Source organism: Rhinopithecus roxellana, chromosome 10 (assembly GCF_007565055.1).
Source record: "Rhinopithecus roxellana isolate Shanxi Qingling chromosome 10, ASM756505v1, whole genome shotgun sequence".
NCBI lineage: Eukaryota > Metazoa > Chordata > Mammalia > Primates > Cercopithecidae > Rhinopithecus > Rhinopithecus roxellana.
Window position 1 is genome coordinate 12,048,287 of NC_044558.1, and position 17,304 is coordinate 12,065,590.

General features: G+C 37.0%; 1 protein-coding gene across 1 annotated transcript; it reads right to left on the reverse strand.

Moving 5' to 3' along the window:
• Positions 1–7,126: 7,126 nt before the first annotated feature.
• LOC104674188 (taste receptor type 2 member 31-like) lies at positions 7,127–8,056 on the reverse strand. Its single transcript, XM_010378448.1, has one exon. It carries the CDS (start codon positions 8,054–8,056, stop codon positions 7,127–7,129), a length of 930 nt encoding a protein of 309 aa, XP_010376750.1.
• Between the last annotated feature and the right edge of the window lie 9,248 nt (positions 8,057–17,304).

A 17,304-nucleotide genomic window follows, 5' to 3' on the forward strand; every position in this document is an offset into this window, starting at 1 on the left:
TCACAAATGCTGTCTGGGATATGCTATCTTCACTGAGCAGAGCATAGCTTCTGGTACTTTTTATAGGGCTCGTGATTTGGTGAATGTTTCTTAATCTACACCCAGTAAGAGGGAAAATCAAACAATTTGCCTTGTATTAAGAATAATAGCACTGCTTCACTGTTTTATGTCAGAGCTATGTCACTTCTGTTCTCGGTTTAATTTACTTTTCTTTTTTTAAATCATCGACCTAATTTAATATATTAATAATATTAAGACTGGGCCCTGTGGCACATGACTGTAATCCCAGCACTTCTGGAGGTCGACATGGGTAGATCACTTGAGCCCACGAGTTTGAGACCAGCCTGGGAAACATGGTGAAATCCTAGCCCTCCAGAAAATACAAAAATTAGCCCAGTGTGGTGGTGCGCTCCTGCTTTCCCAGCTGCTAGCAATGTGGAGGTGGGAGAATCACTTGAGCCCAGATGGTTGAGGCTGTAATGAACTGTGATCCCGCCACTGCACTCCAGCCTCAAGGACACAATGAGAACCTGTTCAAAATAATAACAATAATAATAATATATTAGTTGGTACAATAATGAGGAAATGACAAGTTTCTTAAATACAATAAAATACCCTAATGTTGAATGGAAGGAAAATATCATAAGAAAAGAAATAAACCTGAGGAGATTCAGAGACCTACAATATAGGTGATGTTTTAAAGCGTTCAGTGTCCCCAGTCCACATGTCCAAACAGTCTTTTCTAAAGTAAACAGTATGTTGCTGTCTCCATATATTTCCCATCACTACAAAAGAGACACAATGTTTTGGGGGCCTGCTGGGATTTTGGAGCCAACATATTCCACATTTGAAAATATTGCTCTGACTCATTAACGAAACTTCCAAAGGCTACTGGTCTAAAATGGAACCTAGAACAAAAGAGGGCTCTACATCAGATACAGGTTTTAGTCCAAGCTGCTCCGGCCACTGTACCAGATGATACAGCAGAATTCAAAGCTGCTAGAGGCATGCACAGTGGGCATTATAGCACTCTGTGCATATCACTAACAAGCCTGTACGAGAGGGGAGAGCAAATTCCTATGGAATTAGTGCAAGACCATTCCCTCTTCAGCAGAGGAGTATCTTCTGTCTGATAAACAAAACAGCAAGTGCAGAACATTAATCCAAGCATACAGTCCCTCTACGCACAAGCCCCTAGAAGCACAAAACCCTGTACAACTGTGCAAGTCAGATGCTCAAAAGCAGCCATGACTGGAGGGCATTGGCACATCTCAGTGGCACAAGTGGTGGTATTGGACACAAACACGTGCTTTCTTAGATTCCCCTCACTCTCTCCTATTCCTCTGGTCAACACCTTGCCTGTTCCAGATCATCCTTCCATTTGGGACTTGAATGCATCACCACACTGTGGGCATGAGATCTGACCTTCATAACCTCCACCAAAGGACTGGATGATGAAAGGCAGAACAGCAGAGATGATAGTTCTGTCTCTGGTAAACGATGGCCAATGGGAAATCAAAGACAGAAGACAGTTGAACAGATACATTCTCCATTCTCCCTTCTCACTCTCTCATCCCTGGACTAATGCAGGCTGTGGTTTCCCCTTGTAACCCTTCTGGAAAAGTGCTGGAGCCAAGTGCACGCATCTGATGACCACCATGCTGTCTCTCTCACCTCACTGTGAAGTGGTTGCCAGCAGAGTCACACCACACATCACCACACATTGTTTCACGTTTGTTCCTGTCTCAATTTCCATATGTCCCTGCCATTTTTGTCTTGAACTTGACTTCTAAATAAATGTCATCACCTTAATAACAGGTAATACATTAAAAAATATTTTAGTAAAGTAGCTGGTTACTAACTCAATTATTTGAAATGAAATGCCATTTTTGTTTAAATAATGATCAACTAGAAAATATAATACAAATATATAATTCACAATAGAAAAAATACTTATGCAAATAGACCAAAGTCATTTATACACTTTCTAAAAATATTGTAATAGGTGCCATCTAATTTTGATGTGCTACCTTGTCTTCAATTTGGACACCTGATACAGCTGCATCGACTATATTATTGTGATATTTCCCCTAAAATTGTGGAATAGCCAAACTTTTCCTTCGAGGAAGGATTCTGCTTACGTAAGGCTGTAACCTTAACCTGAGACCAGAAGAGGGGAGTTCATGCAATTGCACATTTTGTGATGAGTTTCCTTTTCATTGGTTTACCACATCAACTTATCCATTTTATCCACCCATTTATTTGTTCATTAAAATATCATTTATGACCATCTATTCTTGGTGCTGGATTCTAGGTCCTGGGAGCTAGAATCTCTTTTTTTACAGTTCTTACATTGTACTGAGGAAGATACATGAGTTTAAAAAAAACATAAATCAGGTGTGGGGATAATTTATCTTAAGGTTTAATTGACATTGTTAAAATTTCCTAACACCAAAAATTAATAAAGCTATGTAGAATTTAGCTGTGAACAAGACTGTACATTACCATCTGATAATAGAACTTCCTATTAATATGTCAACACACTTTCATTTCTTCATTGACAACAAAATTATAACTCCAAAATACATCCTATAAATAAAACACAGATTTCATAGATGCCATTTTTACATTTACAAAAAGTTTCAATGAATTATTTTTCATAATTTCTATACTATTTTTACACTGATAATTTTTTTTTTAGAAAAAGGAAGATTTGGATTCTTTTATCTGAAGTTTAGAAGGAATTTTTTGAATGGAAGATAAGGATATAATTAGCAATTCAGGGGTTTAAAAGTGCTTTAGAAAAAATACTAAAATAATTTACATCAGCAAGACTCTATCTCAAAAACAACAACAACAACAAAAAACAGCAACAAAAAAAAGATAATACAACTGTCTTTGGTCATTTTTCTTAGGAGTTAATATACTATTTGTGTAACTACTTTGCATTTTACCTGTTTGCTATAGGCAGGAACCAAAGGTTGTTAATTATTGACTTGATACTGTTTTACTTGATATTTAAGACACCAGTGAGAACTTACACTTCTTTTTTTTTCTTCTTCTGAGACAGAGTCTCCCTCGGTTACCCAAGTTGGAGTACAGAGGCGGGATCATAGCCCACTGCAGCTTTGCATGCCTGGGCTCCAGCAATCCTCCTGCCTCAGCTTCCCAAGTATTTGGAACTATGGGCATGCACAATCACACCAGCTAATTTAAAAAAAATTTTTTGTAGAGACGGGGTTTCCATATGCTGCACAGGGAACTACTGCTCTCAAATGATCTTCTCATCTTGGCCTCGCAAAGTACTAGGACTACAGGCATGAGCCATCACATCCAGCCTGCAGTGGGAGTTTTGAAGGTCAGATGCTACCTAGAGCTTCGGCTCATGCCCATCCCAAGGTGGATCTAATCCGTTTGTAGTTATTACAACTTCCTAATGTGTAATTGAAATGGATATGTATGGCAGCTGGCAGAACTGTCACATTCTTCCTGAATTGTAGAGTAAGGAACATTATTATAGCAGGACCAAGGGAAAGCCTTTGAAATTCTCCTCTACTGGCAACACAATGTATAAAATATAATAACTGCATTCTCTAAGGAATTGGAATTGGTCACTGCCGTGACAAAACACTTGAAAGTTACAGAGGATGATAGTCCTTTCTATAACCCGATTCACTTAACCTATCTGGCCTCCATCAAAACCAGATGGGTTATAGAATGAATGCAGACTACCATAAACTTAAATCAGCACTCACCAATGCTTTCCAGGATATGCTATCTTCATGGAGCAGAGCAGAGCTTCTGGCACTTTATACGGCGCTCGTGATTTGTTGAACATTTCTTAATCTACACCCATTAAGAGGGAAAATCAAAACAATTTGCCTTGTGTTTAGAATAATAACACTGCTTCACTGTTTTATGTCAGAGCTATGTCACTTCTATTCTCAGTTTAACTTGCATTTTTTAAAACATCGTGCTAATTTAATATATTAATATTACATCCCAGGCTCTGTGGCACATGACTAATCACAGCACTTTAGGAGACTGACAGGAGCAGATCACTCAAGTCCAGGAGTCTGAGACCAGCCACACAAACATGGTGAAATCATATCCCTCCAGGAAACACAAAAATTAGTCAGGCATGGTGTTGTGCCCCTGCAGTCTCAGCTGCTAGCAATGCAGGGGCAGGAGAATCACTTGAGCCCAGAAGGTTGAGGCTGCAGTGAGCTGTGATCCTGCCACTGTACCCCAGCCTCAGGGACAGAATGAGAACCTGTTCAAAATAATAACAACAATAATAATATATTACTTGGTACAATAATCGGGAAATGGAAAGTTTCTTAAATATAGTAAAATATCCTAAAGTTGAATGGAAGTAAAATACCAAAAGAAAAGAAATAAACTTGAGAAGATTCAGGGACTTACCACATAGGTGATGTTTTAAAGCCTTCAGTGGCCCTAGTCCACATGTCAAAACAACCTTTGTTAAAGTAACGGCATTTTGCTCCCCCTATATATTTCCTATCACTACAAAAGAGACACAATATTTTGGGGGCCTATTGGGATTTTGGAGCCAACATATTCCACATTTGAGAATATTGCTCTGACTCATTAATGAAGTTTCCAAAGGCTACTGGTCTCAAGTGGAACCCAGAACAAAAGAGGGCTCTACAGCAGATATGGGCTGTGGTCCAAGCTGCTCTGGCCACTGTGCCAGGTGATCCAACACAAGTCAAAGCTGCTAGAGGCATGCACAGTGGGCATTATAGGACTCTGTTCATGTCACTGACAAGCCTGTAGGAGAGGGGAGAATAAATCTCTGTGGAATTATTGCAAGACCATTCCCTCTTCAGCAGAGGAGTAACCTCTGTCTGACAAACTAAACAGCAAGTGCAGAAAATTAATCCAAGCATAGAATACCTCTAAGCACAAGCCCCTATAAGCACAAAACCCTGTACAACTATGCAAGTCATATGCTCATAAAGTCAGCCATGACTGGAAGGCATGAGCACATCTCAGTGGCACAAGGAGGGGGCGGTATTGGACAAAAACATGTGATTTCTCAGGTTCCATTCACTGTCTCCTATTCCCCTGGCTAGTACCTGGCCTGATCCAGATCATCCTTCCATTTGGGACTGGAATGTATTACCACACTGTGGGCATGAGGTCTGACTTTCACAACCTCCACCAAGGGACAAGTGATGTAAGACAAAACAGCAGAGCACCTCACTGTGAAGTAGCTGGTTACTAACTCAATTTTTTGAAATGAAATGCCATTTTTGTTTATATAATAATCAACTAGAATATATCATATTACAAATATATAATTCACAATAGAAAAAAATACATATGCAAATAGACCAAAGTCTTCTATATGCTTTTTAAAAGTATTGTAATAGGTGCCACCTAATTTTGATGTTCTACCTTGTCTCCAATTCAGACACCTGATACAGCTGCATCAAGACTATATTATTGTGATATTTCCCCTAAAATTGTGGAATAGCCAAACTTTTCCTCTGAGGAAGGATTCTTCTTGGATAAGCCGGTAAACTTAAACTGAGACCAGAACAGGGGAATTCATGCAACGCAGATTTTGTGATGAGTTTCCTATTCATTGGTTTACCACATCAACTTATCCATTTTATCCACCCATTTATTTGTTCATTAAAATATTATTTTTGACCATCTATTCTTGTTGCTGGGTTCTAGTTCATGGGAGTCAACAGAAAGCAAGAGAGATATGATCTCACTGTTTACGGTTCTGACATTGTACTGAGGGAGATATATGATTAAAAAATACATAAATCAGGTGTGGGGATGATTTATTTTAAGGTTTAAATAAGATCGTTAAAATTTTATAACACCAAGAATTAATACAGTCATATAGAATTTAGCTGTGACCAAGACTGTACATTTCTTTCTTATAATAGAACTTCCTAGTAATGAATATGTCAACACACTTTCATCACTGACAACAAAATTACAATGTTAAGGCACATCCCATAATTAATACATAGATTTTATAGATACTGTTTTAACATTTACAAAAACTTTCACTGAATTATTTTCCATAATTTCTATAGCATTTTTACATTGATAGGTTTTCTTTTTTTGTTTTTTTTTTTTTTTTTTTTTTTTTTTTAGAAAAGAGAAGATTTGAGCTCTCTAAAGTTTAGAAGGAATTTTATAAATAGAAGGTAAGGATATAATTAGCAATTCAGGGGCTTAAAAGTGCTTTAGAAAAAACATGAAAAATAATTTACATCAGAGCTCAATTTCAAAACAAGATATTCTTTAATTCAAACCCTGGAAGAAATGACTTTTGTAATAGCATACGTAAGCTGATAATAACGATCAAGATCATGATCATGATTTTTCATCCCTCTTATAGAATATCTTTTTTCTAAGCTATTCACATACTTGTATGAAATCAAATATTCCTCAGTACAGTTTACGGGAGATATAGAAAAAATTTACTCTGCATATGCTTGTAACTTAAATTTTATTGTGTGCAATGTTTTCTAACAATTCTGTTTGCTTTTTACTAAACATAAAATAGGAATTCATAATGAAATAAAACCCCAATGATAGATCCTCATTATTTATTTAGAATTGAATGTCTTTACCATTCAAAAAGTTAGAGGTTCAAACAATGAATTTTAAACGCTCTGTGGTATATTTGTGTGGTTCAAATGACAATAGAAAACAGCAGTATTTTTCCTGAGATAAGCTGTTAGTTCTTAATAATTATAAGCAGCCATCATAAATTCTACAAGTGAAACATAAAATACATGTATGAAATAAATCTCTTCCTAATTCTGAGAAATTTTTGTCATATTTTATATAATTTGGCAGTTTGTGTGAAAAAACAAAAAAGAGTATGTTATTGTCAATGTTCTTAAGTTTTTCATATCCACATAAACACACACACATATATACACACACACACATACACACACACACACACACATTTTTAGAATAACTTTAGGTAAAAGACTTTTCTAGGTATATGTTTGGAAATTACTCATACACATACATTAGAGAAAACACGGTAAGAAATAGAAAATGTTTCATACACCACCAGTTTGTTTTCTGCTAGAAGACACACAATGCCCCTCTCGTGAATCTATGGAGATAAAGGCTTCTGTCCTTTCACCCAGTACCTCACTTGCAGCAAAACTGAAAGAAAAGTCTGCTTTAGCTTCTTGTTTCCCCAAATCAGTATGAATGGGTGGGCTGAAGGATAGCTGAATGTAATAGCTTGGCAGAACATGAAGACAGGTTTGTTATCCAGACTCTCAAAACTAAAAGCTGATATGATTAGGAACACAAAGTAAATGGCACATAGCAAGAGGAAAGAGATCACAGTTTGCAAAGCTTTTATGTGGACCTTGCTGCTGGGATCCTGAGATCCTTTGCCATGAAGCTGCATCTTCTTCAGATGTTTAAACAGAGAAGAGATTAACAGCAGAAAAGATATTAGGGTCAGAGTGAAGGGTACTAAGTTTACTAGCGTGGTTACAGTTGCATCTGAAAGGTACATTGCACTCCTCAATTTGATTTTCCAAGTCATGTTTCCTTTATATTCTTTTGTCCGTACAATCTGATTTATGTTTACCACAAAAAGATGATAAGCCAAAAATAGCAAAGGCCCCAACAGCATCACCAGAATGACACTCTTAACTCTCCTCTTTAAGTGAAGAAAAATAAGGTTGGAGAAATTGGCAATCTTGAGCAAATAAAATATGCTGAGGCTAGTAGCAAGCCAGTTGCTGAAATGGCTGGTTACTACCCAGAGGTTATAAGCAGTAGGTCTTATGTCTATACTATAAAAAGCTAGATTCAACACATTTGAAATCCAATTTAATAAAAATGCCCAGAGCAAACCAACTCTGGAAACTGCCAGAGCAGTGAGAATTTGGTCAGCAAAGGAGATCTTTTGTCTCTTGACCCACTCAATGCAATTTACCAACGCTATGAAGCCATTAGCAAAATTTCCAATAACAAATATAACCACTACTAGAATGGAAAAAATGATGGGTAGAAAAGTTATCATGTCTGAACAGACAAAAAGAAATTTTTTAAATCCTGGTATTGTGTCCGGAGTTGGTTCCTGCATGTCGGTTCATGGTCTGGCTGACTTCAAGAATGGAGCCTCGGAGCTTCACAGTGAGTGTTACAGCCCTTCAAGATGGCATGGACCCAAAGAGTGACCAGTAGGAAGGTTTATCTTGAGGAGCCAAAGGACAAAGCTTCCACAACATGGGAGGGGACCTGAGCAGGTTGTTGCTGTGGGCTGGGGTGACCAGGTTTATTCCCTTATTTGTCCCCTCCCAGGTTCCATTGTTGTCCTATCAGAGTGTCCTTTTTACAATCCTTCCTGCGATTGGCTACTTTTAGGATCCTGCTGATTGGTGTGTTTTACAGAGCGCTGATTGGTGCATTTTACAGAGCAATGTTTGGTGCTTTTTACAGAGCACTGATTGTTGCATTACAAGCCTCTGGCTAGCTACAGAGTGCTGATTGGTGGGTTTTTAAATAGTGCTGATTGGTGCATTTCACAATCCTCTTGCAAGCTAGAGAAAAGTTGTCCAATTCCCCACTCAACCCAAGAAGTCCAGCTGGCTTCACCTCTCAATGTAATATCACTGGTTGTGATTGCTTGAATGTCCTGACCTTAAATTTTATGCAAACCTAATTTGTGAATGTGCTGGGTCATTCTTTTTACTTTTTTTTTTTTTTTTTTTTTTTTTTTTTTTTTTTGAGACGGAGTCTCGCTCTGTTGCCCGGGCTGGAGTGCAGTGGCCGGATCTCAGCTCACTGCAAGCTCCGCTCCGCCTCCCGGGTTTACGCCATTCTCCTGCCTCAGCCTCCCGAGTAGCTGGGACTACAGGCGCCCGCCACTTCGCCCGGCTAGTTTTTTGTATTTTTTAGTAGAGACGGGGTTTCACCGTGTTAGCCAGGATGGTCTCGATCTCCTGACCTCGTGATCCGCCCGTCTCGGCCTCCCAAAGTGCTGGGATTACAGGCTTGAGCCACCGCGCCCGGCCCATTCTTTTTACTTTTAAATGCTGTGACCAGTGTCAAGCCAGAAATCACTATGGCATGTTAATTGATGAGTTCAATCATCTCTTTATGGAAAACATTCTTATTTTCAAACAACTCAAATTAACTATTTCATTCATGGTCTGTTCTTGTTATAGACTGGAATTATTCATACTGAAATTGATGGGAAACCTGAATCCTCATTTGTTAGTACACGAATAAGAACAAATTCACTTTCAGTGTTTACAATTTTTCTTCGTGTAACCTCTCCATCATTTGTTTTTAGAGACTTCAGTTGTTAGAGAAGTTTTATAACCCGGTACAGAGATCATATAGTAAATGTTTAAATCCTTAAAGGAAGCTTGGTCATAACTAAGACCATCACCAATATGGACTTTTTAAAATGCCAGATTTAAATACACAGAATCCAAACTGCTTTTATCAAAAGCAGCTAAGGTTTTCTTGAGAACCACCGTCAGGCCAATACTCCATAAGATCTGCCTCCTGCTAATACTTTTGTATAATTTCATTATTCACAAGCTCATAAATATGCACACAAATACACACACGTGCACACCACTTATGAATGGAACAAATTATTTTCTCATTATTTTCAAAATAAAAAATGAGTTTCCAAGAGATTGTCCAGATGAAATTAGTCCTATTTTCCCACTCAGGGTTTTCAGCCCATGAATAATATTTATTTATCAAACATATTTCCGATTCTTAGGACTTTGGTAAAGTTTCTCTCAAGTCAAATGTTTAAATATTTATTATTAGATAAAATATTTATCAATTTTCTAAGAATTCCTGAGTACCAGACGCTTTGATATATAATCTTGCGGTATCCTCCTATCACAGGAAGACTGACTACCTTGCTCCTGAACTTCAAATCGATCATTTAACTTGCTTTGATAAGCAGAAAATTACTACACTTTGCATAGAGCTTTGAGATGGCTTCCATGCTGGGGATTCTTCCTCTTCCCGTTTACCATGAGAATATCGCCTGGTTAGTACACTGTTCCCAGACACAGAATGAGAAACTAATGAAGTCAGATTGCCATCACCTGATTCAGACTAATTTGGCAAAACTCTATCTCCAAGATGCAGAATTTGGCCCATCTCAAATCTCCAGAGCCATCCACCATACCCAGCTTAGAAAAATGAAATCAGTGCTGACAGCAGGGAAGTCCAAGGAGGGTACATCACTAAGTCAAGAAATCAAGACCAACCTGGCCAACATGGTGAAGCCCTGTCTCTACTAAAAATACAAAAATTAACTGAGCGTGGTGCTGTGCACCTGTAGTTCCAGCTGCTAGGGAGGCCGAGGCAGGAGAATCACTTGAACCTGGGAGGCAGAGGTTGCAGTGAGCCAAGATCACCCCACTGCACTCCAGCCTGGATAACAGAATGAGACGCCATCTCCAAAAACAAACAAACAAACAAATGAAATCCAAAGACATGCGAGACATATATGTCTAATGTAGTTTTGGAGGGTTTCTCCTGCAGAAAAACATAACTGATAAAAGAACTCTGCTAAACCAAGAGTGTGGGAAATATGTACAACCTTGTTGTGTCAGGAATTCAGGAGCCAAAAGAAAAAATGGATGGGGAATGGCAAAGGTTTTTCCTGTGAGGTGGATAATTAAGGCTGGAAGAAATCCTTTGGAAAGATCTGGTCTTGGAATAACATCATCTCAAATTTCCTCATGTTGCAACTAAATAAGAAAGTTCCCATTTCAACTAAGAGCTGTATAAGAATGTATACAAATAGTTGATATTTACCCTTAGTATAGAATGAGACAAGTAATAGTAATTTCTATGAGACATTTCTCCTAATTATAAATTTGTATATTAAAGTTATAAGTCACACTTAGAAATAAACCAATTTAAAAATGGGAAATTCAACAATATATCATAAACACTCAAGTAACCATGATGCAGGGCAAGAGAAGGAATATGGAAAACAGTCTAGTTCCATCTCCATGCCACTTTCCTGACATGAAATGGTAATGATTTTCTTCTTTTTGTAATACTTTTGTCAAAGAAGAGAATAAAAGAAAGGCTAGGCATCCCCCTGCAACTTGGAAGAAACTAGAAATTGATTTGATGTGAATAGTTTTTTTTTTGGATAGTAGCATGTCTGTTTCTGGGTCATCATCACAAACTTTCCTCACAGGGAAATTCATTTAGCAGTACTGGATCTCAAAATTTCATACAATTATTAAAATACAGTATCTCAACCACAGCTACACCATTCTATTCCATGATTTAAATTTTACTGTTTTTATTAGAAGAAATCAAGACTTCTTAGTTTATAACAAACTTTAAGTGATCAAATAGTAAAGCAGTACTTACAAGTTTATCAAAAAAATGAAGGACATCTGACATAAGTAGGCTTGAATTTCCATGAAAACAAAACTGAATCTGGTGCTTCTGTGAAATTCCACTTTTCATTCCCTATCCTTGAATATAGTTCTGGTTACAGAACTATAATCTTCAAACTCCATCATCACTCACTCAAGTGTAACAGAAGATCTGAGGTCTTACCTCTGTTAGACAATTTGGTCCTAAAATCCGCTCTTTAGAAATAAAAATGTGTTCTTAAAATGTGTTATTTGCTTTATCTTTCATGTTAGGGAATTTTATTTACACTAAAATCTAAATTGTTTCTATAGTGATCATAGTGAAAGGACGATTCGTTGAAGGTCATCCATAAATAATTATTTGCTTAAGTAATATATTCTAAAATAAAATACACTTAATTTCTAAATCTAAAGTGTTGAGCTTGACTTAAATTTGGCTGTTTACTACTGTACCTGTCCCACAATAGTGATCATTTTTAAATTACTTATTTTCTAATTTATGTATTTAAATATTTCAAAAAGAATCATTTCATGAGCTAGATGAAGATACAGATGATGATGATAATGATGATGGCAGGTGAAAGGGATAATGCTATTTTGATAAACGTGATTTCAGCCTTGTTTCTATGTACCGGAATTCAGGGTAATGAGAGAACACTGTTATTCTTACTCATTGCCTCATAATTCTTCTATGATTCTCAGCATCAGGCCTAGACAAATACCCTCATATGGTGTTTCATCAAGAATAATGTAAAATGAACATATTTTCATGATTTATTTGCTTTTTTTCTTTCACTACATTTTAAAAATTGATAACAAAAATGACCTGCAACAATTAGGATTCTATTTTGAAGATTTGGGGCATTTTTCAATATGAACATGGATACATACTCTGTGCAATAATACATTATATCAACTTTATTTCATCTTTCAATAGCATCATTAGTAAGCCAAATTCTTGCAAATGCTTTTTCCTATTCTTAACCATGGTGACTAAATCTGGATTATTTTACTCTAGCAGTCAAAGTAGCATTAAATATGCACGAACATACTCAAAGATCATGCTAAATAAGTTTCATACCTTAAAAAATTTGCCTGTTTATGATATTTTTCTCTAACGCAGAGCCAAAAAAATTATAGTAACAAAATACTTTACCCAACACACCAGTGTACACAAGAATAGTATTGTGAAGTTAGAATGCTAAATATGAATATAAATATTTCATTGAGAGAAACATTTTTAATATACTTACTATATTTAACATCCATCATATTATAATTTATTGGAAATTCATGAATTTCCGACACTTTCAAATGTGTATTTTAATGAGATAATGCCATACTCAGCTGAAATGATGGCACAGATTTATAATTCTAGGAGTAGTGTATGAAAATTCCCATTGTGTCAAATCCTTTCCAAAATAAGTAATGTCAGGCTAACATTTACACTTTTGTATTTATATAAAATATTATTAAACAACATTTTCCAAGCCCTTTTCTATTTTTATTCAGAATGTATTTTTACTTCAAAAAATTACATTAATCTTTTTTCATTCTTTGACTGTTATTTCATATACACATTAAGAATGCCTTATATATTATGCATATTTATTTATGTTTTATTATAAATTTGTCTAACCTTTTTTCTTCAAGTTTCAAATACTCTTTTGTTATAAGCAAATGTAATTATAATGGAGATACTTCTGTTAATTGATCATTAGGTCAAATGACTTTGAAAAAATATAATTAGTTAACAGCAAAGGACTCAAAGAAAAAATGTTGAAATATAAAAATAGTCTACAAGTTTAATGTAGGCATCCATGGGAAAATATAAATGTATTATTGTTGTTAGTGAAAAAATGATTGGTAGTAAATTTATCATATCTGAATGTTTTAAAGGCAGGCCTGATATCACTGGTCAAGATTCCCTATAAGGTCCTGACCTTAACTTCTATGTGTACCTGATTCCTGAATGTGCAGTAATGTTCTCATTCCTTTTAAATTCTGTGACCAATGTCAAACAGGAAAGCATCTCAGTATGCTAATGGATGAAATCAATGCTGCCTTTATGGAAAACATGATAATTTCCAAAACAGCTCAAATTAACTCCTATTCAAACACAATGTCCTTGCTGTAAGATAAAATTTTCCATATAGGTGTTGAAGTGAAAGGTGAATTCTCATCTACTAGACTCCCAATGAAGAGTTTTTAAATTGATCTGCAATTTTTTCCTTGTTTAACCTCTCCATAATTTGTGTTCAGCAATATCAGTTGTTAGAGAAATTTTACAGCCCAATACATAGATGACAAATTGGTTGTATTACCCAGTAAAGGGAGCTTGGACATAACTAGGATCACCACCAAAGTAGATTTAATTTTTCAGTGCCAGTAACATGTAGAGTGAATCCCAACTTTTCCTACCAAAAGCATTCAAGGTTTTCTTGGGAACCTCAGAAAGGCCAATAATTCTTAAAACCTGGCAGCTACTAATACTTTTATATAACTTACTGTTAACATGCTCATTAATACAAACACAGCCACACACATACACACATACTCATCCTCTCATGGACAGAAGGAATTGTTGTCCTATAATATCTAAAATGGAAAATTAATTTCGGGGAGATCATCCAGGTAGACGTAGCCCTATTTTCCCATTTGGGCTTTTCAACCCATTTTCAATATTTATCAAACTTATCTCTCATGCTGAGGCCTTTGAATAAGTTTTTCTCTTGAGTCTAATTCTTAAATATTAAGTTTTTAATTAAAATTCTCAGCAATTGTGTCACTATTGTGGACTACTTGAAAAACATTTTCCATTGAAAGGTCTAGATTTCTTTGTATGTAAATACTTGGTTTTATATTTCCTTATTTAATTTATTGATTAATTAATGGTTTAAGAGGAATAGATATTAAAATCAGTCTCCAATCTTGGATTTTATTTCTTTTCCATTTTTTAGTATAACTGTTTCTAAGAGAGGATTTAGGAGTCAGACTGCCAAGATAGGAAACCAGATTTTCTGTTTCATATAACTGTGGTCTGAGACTTCATTTCACAACTACTCTGTCCCTCAGTATAATCATCTGTAAAATTCAGAGGATAATAATATTCTCTTTGGGTAGTCTTTATGAGGAGTTAGTATACTATGTATAACTTCTTTCAATTTTAGCTCTATGGTACAGGCAGGAAGAAACAATTATTAATTTTTCATATGATCTTATGTTACTTGATACATAAAAGATACCAGTGAGAACTTCCTTTTTTTTTTTTTGGTGGGGGAGCAAGGGAGACAGGGTCCTGCTGTGTCACCCAGGCTGGAATTCAGTGGCTTGATCACAGCTCACTGCAGCCTCGAACTTTTGGATGCAAGTGGTCCTTGCACTTTAGCTTCTGGAGTCGCTGTGTCTACAGGCATGCACCACAACACCCAGCTAATTTTTTTATTTTTATTTTTTGTAGAGACAGAGTCTCCCTATGTTGCCCAGTCTGGACTTCAACTCGTGTTCTTGAGTGGTCCCATCATCTTGGTCTCCCAAAGCCCTTGGATACAGGCATGAACAACCGCACCTGGTTGAGAACTTCTATTTTTGAGCAGAACACACATGGCTCAGAAAAGCATGATATCCTTCTGCTACAACTAAGATAAGAGAAATAAAAGGCCAAAATTATATTTCCAATTCATCACAGAGTTGTACAAGCAAGGATGACCAGCTGAACTGAAATCCAGCACAGGGAGAGTCTGTATAGATTGCAGTTATATATTCAGTGCAATCCCTATCAAAACCCAGCAGAGAGGGGGTTTCTACTTTCTGTGGAAAGTAGAAAACCACTCCTAAAATATATCTGGAAACGTCAAATGGCCAGAATACCAAAGGAAATTATTAAAAAATAACAAATTTGGTGGATTACACTTTCTGATTTCAAAGCTGACTTCAAAGCTGCACTAATCAGGATTCTATGGTACTTACATTACGGTAGACACAAAGAACAATGAAACACAACTGAGAGTTCAGAAATTAACACCAACATTCATGGTCAATTGATTTCAAAAAAGGGACTATTGCAATTCAATAGGAATTATTCCTTTATCCTCACAAACATTGCTGGGAAAAAAATTAAAGAAGACTACCTCAAAGAATTTAATAAACAATTTCCCTAAGGTCAAGGATAAAGAAAGGATTCTGAAAGCAGGAAAAGAAAAGAAACAAAGAATGTACAATGGAGCGCCACTACATTTGGCAGCAGCCTTTTCAGTCGAAAAAGGCCAGGAGAGAGTGGCATACATATTAAAAGTGTTGAAGGAAAAAAATGTTTTAGCCTAGAATAGTGTAACTGGAGAAAATATCCTTCAAACATGAAACAAAAATAAAGAGTTTTCCAGACCAACAAAAGCTGAGGGATTTCATCAGCATCAGATCTGTCCTATAAGAAATGTTGAAGGGATTACTTCAGTCAGAAAGAAAAGGACATTAATGAACAATAAATAATCACTTGAAGCTACAACACTCACTGGTAATAGTAAGGAGACAAACACAGACTAGTATAACACTGTAAATGTGGTGCATAAAACTTGCTTAAGCAGAAAAACTAAATTATGAACCAATAAAAAAAAAAAATAGCAGAGTGGCTGGCCAGATGGCTGAATAGGAAGAGTTGCGGTCTGCAACTCCCAATGAGATATATGCAGAAGTTGGGTGATTTCTGCATTTCCAACTGACTTATATGGCTCACCTCGTTGCGACTGGTTAGACAGTGGGCTCAAGGGAAGCAGTGAGGGACAATGCAAAGAGGGACAGTGCATTCCAGCCCAGATACTACGCTTTTCCCATGGTCTTCGTAACTCACAAATCAGATTTGCTCCAGTACCTATGCCACCAGGGCCCTGGGTTTCAAGCACAAAAGTGGGTGATCATTTGGGCAGACACCAAGCTAGCTGCACAAGTTTTTTTTTTCATAACCCAGTGGTGCCTGGAATGCCAGCGAGACAGAACCATTCACTCCCCTGGAAAGGGGACTGAAGGCAGGAAGCCAAGTGATCTAGCTCAGTAGATTCCATCCCCTTGGAGCCCAGCAAGCTAAGATCCACTGACTTGAAATTCTAACTGCCAGTGCAGCAGTCCGAAGTCAACCTGGGACACTTAAGCTTGGTCAAGGGAGGGACGTCCGCCATCACTGAGGCTTCAGTAGGTAATTTTTCCCTCACAGTGTAAACAAAGCCACCAGGAAGTTTGTACTGTGCGGAGCCCACCACAGCTCTGCACAGCCACTGTAGTCAGACTGCCTCTCTAGACTCCTCCTCTCTGGTCAGGGCATGTCTTAAAGAAGGGCAGCAGCTGCCATCAGGGACTTATAGATAGAACTCCCATGTCCTTGGGAGAGAGCACCTGGGGGACAGGGCATCTGTGGGCACAGTATCAGCAGACATAAACATTCCTGCCTGCCAGCTCTGAAAAGAACTGCAGATCTCCCAGCACAGCGCTTGACCTCTGCCAAGGGACAGACTGACTCCTCAAGTGGGTCGTTGACCTCTGTTCCTCCTGATTGGAAGACACCTCCCAGCAAGCTTTGACAGACAATTGGAGAGTATTATGTTAAATTGAATAAGTCAGAAATAACTGCAAGGTTTGCACAGAAAGGCAAAGGTAGTGGGGGCTAAAGGGAAGGTGTGGCTGGTTAATGGTTACCAAAAAAAAAAAAAAAAATAGAAAGAATGAATAAGACCTACTATTTGATAGCACAGCAGGGTGACTATAGTCAATGATAACTTACTTGTACATTTTAAAATAAGTAAAAGAGTATAACTGGATTGTAACAAAAGAGGGTAAATGTTTGAGAGGATGGCTACCCTATTCTTCATTATGTGATTATTACACTTTATGTGCCTGTATCAAC